General features: G+C 48.1%; 2 protein-coding genes across 2 annotated transcripts in view; one reads left to right on the top strand and one right to left on the bottom strand.

Moving 5' to 3' along the window:
- LOC123985567 (SH3KBP1-binding protein 1-like) overlaps nucleotides 1-6012 on the top strand; it is a 234595-nt gene that overhangs the window by 75837 nt on the left and 152746 nt on the right. The window lies entirely within an intron of this gene.
- LOC123985985 (latent-transforming growth factor beta-binding protein 4-like) overlaps nucleotides 1-6012 on the bottom strand; it is a 107562-nt gene that overhangs the window by 60016 nt on the left and 41534 nt on the right. The window contains exons 8-12 of the mRNA XM_046074015.1: nucleotides 4906-5154; nucleotides 4395-4648; nucleotides 3132-3234; nucleotides 1676-1709; nucleotides 1102-1148 (exon numbers count right to left, since the gene is read on the bottom strand). Coding sequence (XP_045929971.1) covers nucleotides 1102-1148; nucleotides 1676-1709; nucleotides 3132-3234; nucleotides 4395-4648; nucleotides 4906-5154 — 687 coding nt within the window. The remainder of the gene's footprint in view (nucleotides 1-1101; nucleotides 1149-1675; nucleotides 1710-3131; nucleotides 3235-4394; nucleotides 4649-4905; nucleotides 5155-6012) is intronic.

Raw genomic sequence — 6012 nt, 5'->3', positions numbered from 1 at the left:
CTCGGTCATCAAAGGACGTCTACGTGACAGATGCTGTTATAAGAGCAGCGTAACTCTGAATCAGGAGGTGCGCAGCGAGTGTTTGACTGTCCGGGCGGCAGAAAGTGACGTGAACGCGAGCGGAGGAAAATATTCTGGCAGTAAATGTCCGGTGTCTGTTACAGAGTGTCGGCTTCTCAAGATCAAGAAAAGTCTGTTGTTTCCCACCTGCTGGAAAAGAGAAGCCTGTTAGCACCAAGTTAGCGAACATCTCCCCTTCAGCCTGAGCAGCTTCTACAGCAGCTACAGAGCTGCTCTGTGACTGAACATTAGCTCAATTTGTAGAAAGTAACTGGCAGCTGTAATGTTGAGAACATCAGGTACAAACAGAGTAAACTGGTGCAGCCTGCAGAGGTGACTGGAGGAGGTCAGTGAAGCTAATTAGTGATGCAAACTCGTCCTTTAAGCTCATGAGGAGACGTTTCTCTTTGGATTTTAATGTGCAAATAAAATGCACCTCAGAAGGGAGGAGGTTTCTCATGTTGCCAATTTTTTATATTAATGTCTACAAATAAAATGAAGACACAAAAGGCAAACATGTAATGATTCTGAGGTCATATTAACAGGGTTTCAGGGGGCGATGCCCAAAACATGCTGAGCCATCACTGTAAAATCACTGAGGAGCAACAGAACCAACCAAATTACTTTCTCCAGATCTAGAGGTTGGAGTTCCTCCAGCAGACTGATCTTTGGCTGTTGGTTATTTATTATCTGCTCCAGCTTTTCCAACTATTTGTTCAGAGACATGGTGAAAATAACGGCCCAATGACATTAAATTACATATTTTTCATTGGAAAACTTGAAACTTAAAAAAGCCTTTGGGAAAACACTGAAATTTTAACTGTTCTAAGGTGCATCACATGCTCATGGACACAGGAGCCATACTGCTGAGACATGTTGTGTCGGGGTTTTCCATTCACACATACTGAGCACTACGCACACAAAGAGAAATTTCGCTTCACCTCCGCTGCTACAACTCCATCCTAGAGGAAACACTGGCATCAATGGGGTGAATACCAAGTAGGGAAAGAAGTAAGAGTTAACAAAAGTGCACAAACTAACCATCGCGGGGAATATCAAGAACCAGCCGAGGCTCCAACACAGCTACACTGATGAGGAGGACAGAATAAAGACAACAGCTATAGGACAGCAGCTGATGTTAGCTTCAGGGCTAACCCTGTCGCCTCTTCACAAGCGGTCAAGAAAGAAACACACGGGAGCGCCGCTTTAGTCTCGAGAAGCTGCAGTCTTACTGTTTCTCACGCCGTGGGACGCCGATCATCTAATTATCGACAGGATCCCAAAGAAAATATCTTATAATTATTGTCAATATCGCAAACCCCTCCGGTCCGTTCGAAACAAACTAATCAATTCTGAAAATCGAGAATCAAACCAGACTCACTTTTTCTTAAATTCTTTTTATTTTTTTAAAGGTGAATTGCATCATTCTTGAGTCGGACGCCAGTTAGTGAGCGAACACGACTTCCTGTGTGCACACACACACGTGCAGATGTTGTGTGTGTGTTAAAGGCCTACAGTCCCACAGAGCAGCATTCCTTTGCCGTTAGTCAGCTCTGCAACAACATGGACATCACTTCTGACTCTGTGTGTGATCATGTCAGGCAGTTATATAAGCAGCTCCCGGTGGAATATTTCATAAAGAATCCGACCTTCGCAGAAAGAGAGAGAGAATATTTCATTTCACTTTAAAAGGCGTGCGCGTGAGTTTGGCAGCAGTTAGTTTTGGTCAAATCTCTCAACATCCATATCACGGTGATGTTTTTGGAAAACTGTCCACAACAAACACCGAACAAACTCGACTTTGGATGAAAGTCAGTGGTTGAAAGTGCATTTAAGGCTCATGCAGACCACACGACCCTCAGCGCTGGCCGACGGCCGCGCCGTTCGCGCTCCACGACTGATCGGTGACAGGGGGTCACAAACGCTACACGAGCTGACAACAACTCTGTCACCCGACGCTGGTCTCCAAAAACCACGTTTAGTCAAGAAAACACACGGGAAATGAGCGATCCTGCAAACGAAACAGCTGCTTGTTATTATAAAGACAAAGAATCTGGGTGAAAGATGGATTCAGTGTTTCCCACAGGATTTTAAGAGGCTATGGTGGGGGGGCCTCGGACCCTCTCAGGCCCCCCCGGAAGAACATTTTGTATATTTTAAAGTTAAATGCATTAATTTGGTGCAAAATTAAGAGGCTGTCTATGAAGAACAATGCTGTGATCATAAAGCCAGTGTGGAGCTAGAAATGGGGACGAAACAGCAACAACAGTCGGCAAAAACCCTGAATCAAAGAATAGAAAATAAATATTTTCCCAAACATTTTACTGTTTCTTTTAATGAACGCATGTAACATGTTTTACACTTTCTGTGAATATAATCCAATTAATCTCATTTCCATCCTGCAACACTGAGAGGATAAAGTCTCTAACCTGCCCGTCGGCTCGCTCTGGGCCGCTTCAGTGGATTTACCATAAAGGCTTGAATACGTGTGCACTCCAAATTTAGGTGCGGTTGCTTAATCGCCTTCTTACAGAAGAGAGACAGAAACCGACCATTACCGTAGTTACCTCAAAAGAACAGTGGTCATCTCGAGTCGGAGGCCAAAGTCTCTGAGCGTGCGAGCTCACAGCAGCGCCCACAAAACACAACGCTAGAGGTCTGTAATTTGGGCGTCATGGTCATTTTGAAACTGTGGCGGGCCGCAGTCATACACTGGATCAGCACACGCAGGTAGCAGGGATCGTCTGAGCCACAGAGAGAGCGAGAGGGGAGTAAAAAGTAGCCGCCTGCTCTCATTGGCTGGATGTGGATGTCGAGTCGGCCGACTCCTCCGGATACTTGGCGTGCTAGATATCTGGCTGGCGTCGGCGATGTGGCAGTGATGTGTCGGGGAGCCGTTTTGATGCGTCGTTGAGTAGTTCACGCATAACGACTGGCGACCCCCGATCAGCCGCTGACTCACCCCCGATCACAGCCTGACGCTCGCCGAGCGGCAAATCGGGCTAAAACTGGTGCGGCGTGAACGAGGCTTTACTCAGGTACTGTACTTCCAGGTGTGTGTGTGTTTGTACCTGTGTTGTCAGGGCAGAGGACGCAGTCCGTGATCCCCCAGGCCTTCCCGATGCCTCTGCAGCACATTTCCCTGCTCCTCAGACCAGGCAGAGGAGCGCTGCACTGCACACACACACATCAACAACCTGTTCATACAGAGGAAGTGACGGCGTTCATACAGAAAACACAAATAAAACTGCAGGTACTTTGGGCTAACCGCTAACGTGCTGAGTTTCAGCAGGTGTTTCACCACGTTTGAGCGTTCGTTTCCAACAGCTGTTCAGGCGTTTCGTTTAAAAACATCAATGTGAGCCTCACGGTGGCGCTGAAGGAAGTCGGAGCTGCGCAGCGAGCTAAAATCGACTGTATTATGTTGTTTTGATGCAGGTCGCAGCTGCCTGAACATTTGGCTACAAGAAGAAAAGTCTTTACTGTGACTCAGGAACACGATGAGTTGGAGACACTGGCGGATTAAAGGAAAACAGGGGGGGGGGATCTAAATGCGATTTGTCTGCCAGGTATCATTTTCAGGTTCAGAATCGTATTTAGAGGTTGTACCAGCACACTGACGTCATGCGGCGCTGCGCAGTGCTGACTCACTGTGATGCATGCTGGACAGAAATTGTGTCCGACTTTCGCCAGCGCTGCAAAACGTCACCATGCCACGTGACATTAAAACCTCGCGGGAGCACAAAGGTGGAACTAGAGAGCTGCATTGGGAGCGGACGGTTTAAACTCTGCTGCGGGCGGCTACAGAATATACTGCGGGTCCTGCAGTAGCGCTGATAAGATGGAGTCAACAAACGAAGTTGTAAAGAAGATTAAAAACAGCACGTGCGACTGCTCACCAGACGTACTTCACGGGCCTGACTCCGTCACACGGGCGTTTAGCGAAGCCCAAACATTTGTGTCCTTTTTTTACTCTGCATGGATGAAGACAACAGTCCCGCGCAGGTCTCCAGCTGGAGCCGCACTATCTGGTCTTGCGGCATTTTTCTTTGCAAATGCTGCGAGATCAGTCATTGATCTCAGCTCACAGTGAGCTCACGCAGGTAGAGCGTGCGCGACTCATCAGGAGTGCACGCTACTGTGTGTGTAATTAACTTGTCTTTTCAATTCAATCTTATTTATATAGCTCCAAATCACAACAGCAGTTATCTCTGAGCGCTTTTCATAAAGAGCAGGTCTAAACCGTACCGTGATGATTGTAGTGCAGTGCAGCCTCTAGGGGGCGCTGGAAGGACTCACGGAGAAGAAGAAGTGTGGGTAATAGTTCTTCTTACCTGTCCGTCTTTCACCTCTCTGAAGCAGTACTTGAACCCGGACTGCTGGGCGAAGGCGCCGTCCCCCTTCAGCGTCTGGGCCTGGACGTCTACACCCGCTGGAGCCGGAGCGCCTGCCGACCCCGAGGAGGAGGAAGAGGAGAGCATCCGCAGGACGGGTTGGGTGTTTGTTTTTACCTTCAGCACCTGGTGGATCTTCACGCTGGCCTCAGGGGGGTGCTGCACTCTGACCTTCACCAGGGAGAGCCCGGGATCTGCACACAAAAAGTTCTGTTTTAGCTCACAAGAGCAACAAATGACCCTTCAGAATCCCGACTGACCCGACTCTCATGTCTGTACATTAAACATGAAGCTACGAGAAGCCGCAAATTAGCTTAGCTTAGCATAAAGACTGTCCACCACCCTGCACCTCTGAGCAGTTTAAACTAGCACAGCCTCCAGGAAGTGACCCGGTCCAGGAAAAGAAGATGTTTGTTACCCGTTTGTGTCAAAGGTCAGAGGTCAGACTCACCTCCAGACCTGGCCGTCTCCTCGTTCTGTCCCAGCGGCAGGAGGAACTCGGACTGGCTCAGCTCCTGATTGGCCGGCATGGCGGAGAACAGCGCGGGCTTGACGATCTCATTGGTGGAGGAGGGCAACGCTTCGGCGGCGGCGGCGGCAACGGCGATCTGGCAGAACTTCCCGGTGAAGTTTGGCGGGCAGAGACAGCGGTCCTTCTGCAGGCAGACGCCTCCGTTCTTACAGAGCAGGGGACACAGGACTGCAGGAGCAACAACAAACGCTGATCAGACAGCCATCTTTGTTTGGATCCCCGTTAAGACTTCCAGGGCTCCAAAGGAAACAAACCAGGGGAGACCCAGGGGCCTGACACTATGTTGGGGCCTCCCCCCTCTCTGAGAGCGACACAGGAAAATTCAATTCATAATCACACTGACATCTGTAAGAAAGAGTCCAGCAGGTGTCCGTTCCCACTGAAAGAGTCGGAGCACCTTCCTTGCTGCTGAAACACGAACGAGGTTGTTTCTTTCTCGTTATACAACACAAGGTTAAATGATGAAAAGAAAGTTTTAGTCCCTTCATGCCACACACTCAAAGCTTAAGAGAATTAAATCTGTATTGAAATATGGTAACATTTAAATTAAATTCCCTTAATCATAAGACAAAACGACCTTTATGGTATCGACCGAAACAGCTCGGTATCCAGTAGAACCGAAACGTCTCCAGTTAAACCAGAAGACGATACTTTTTGGAAACAGATCGCAGCAAAAAATGACTATTTGTCTAGTTTTTCTTGCAGCCAAACACGCAAGCAACACACTGAAGGAAAGAGAAGAGCAGCCTTTTGTTTTTCCTGATGTGTCTGCTGCACGCGCTCAGTCCAGCTGATCCTAACAGCCGCTGACCTTCGGCTGCGTCTCAGTTCATCAGCACAAGCTGGGCTTTCTGTTGGTTTCACCTTCTGGGATCATTTAACTCTTCTCTGGACATTTTTTGTTTTCGGAGGTTTGCGTCTCACCACTAAAAGGAAAAAGTGATCTGAGATCTTTAAGTTCAGTTTATTGATCGAAAGTTAACTAAATCATTTCCCGTTGTTTATTTTCAACACAAGTATCAAAAA

The sequence above is a fragment of the Micropterus dolomieu genome, linkage group LG17 (genome assembly GCF_021292245.1).
Source record: "Micropterus dolomieu isolate WLL.071019.BEF.003 ecotype Adirondacks linkage group LG17, ASM2129224v1, whole genome shotgun sequence".
Classification (NCBI taxonomy): domain Eukaryota; kingdom Metazoa; phylum Chordata; class Actinopteri; order Centrarchiformes; family Centrarchidae; genus Micropterus; species Micropterus dolomieu.
This window is presented reverse-complemented; position numbering and strand designations above follow the sequence as displayed.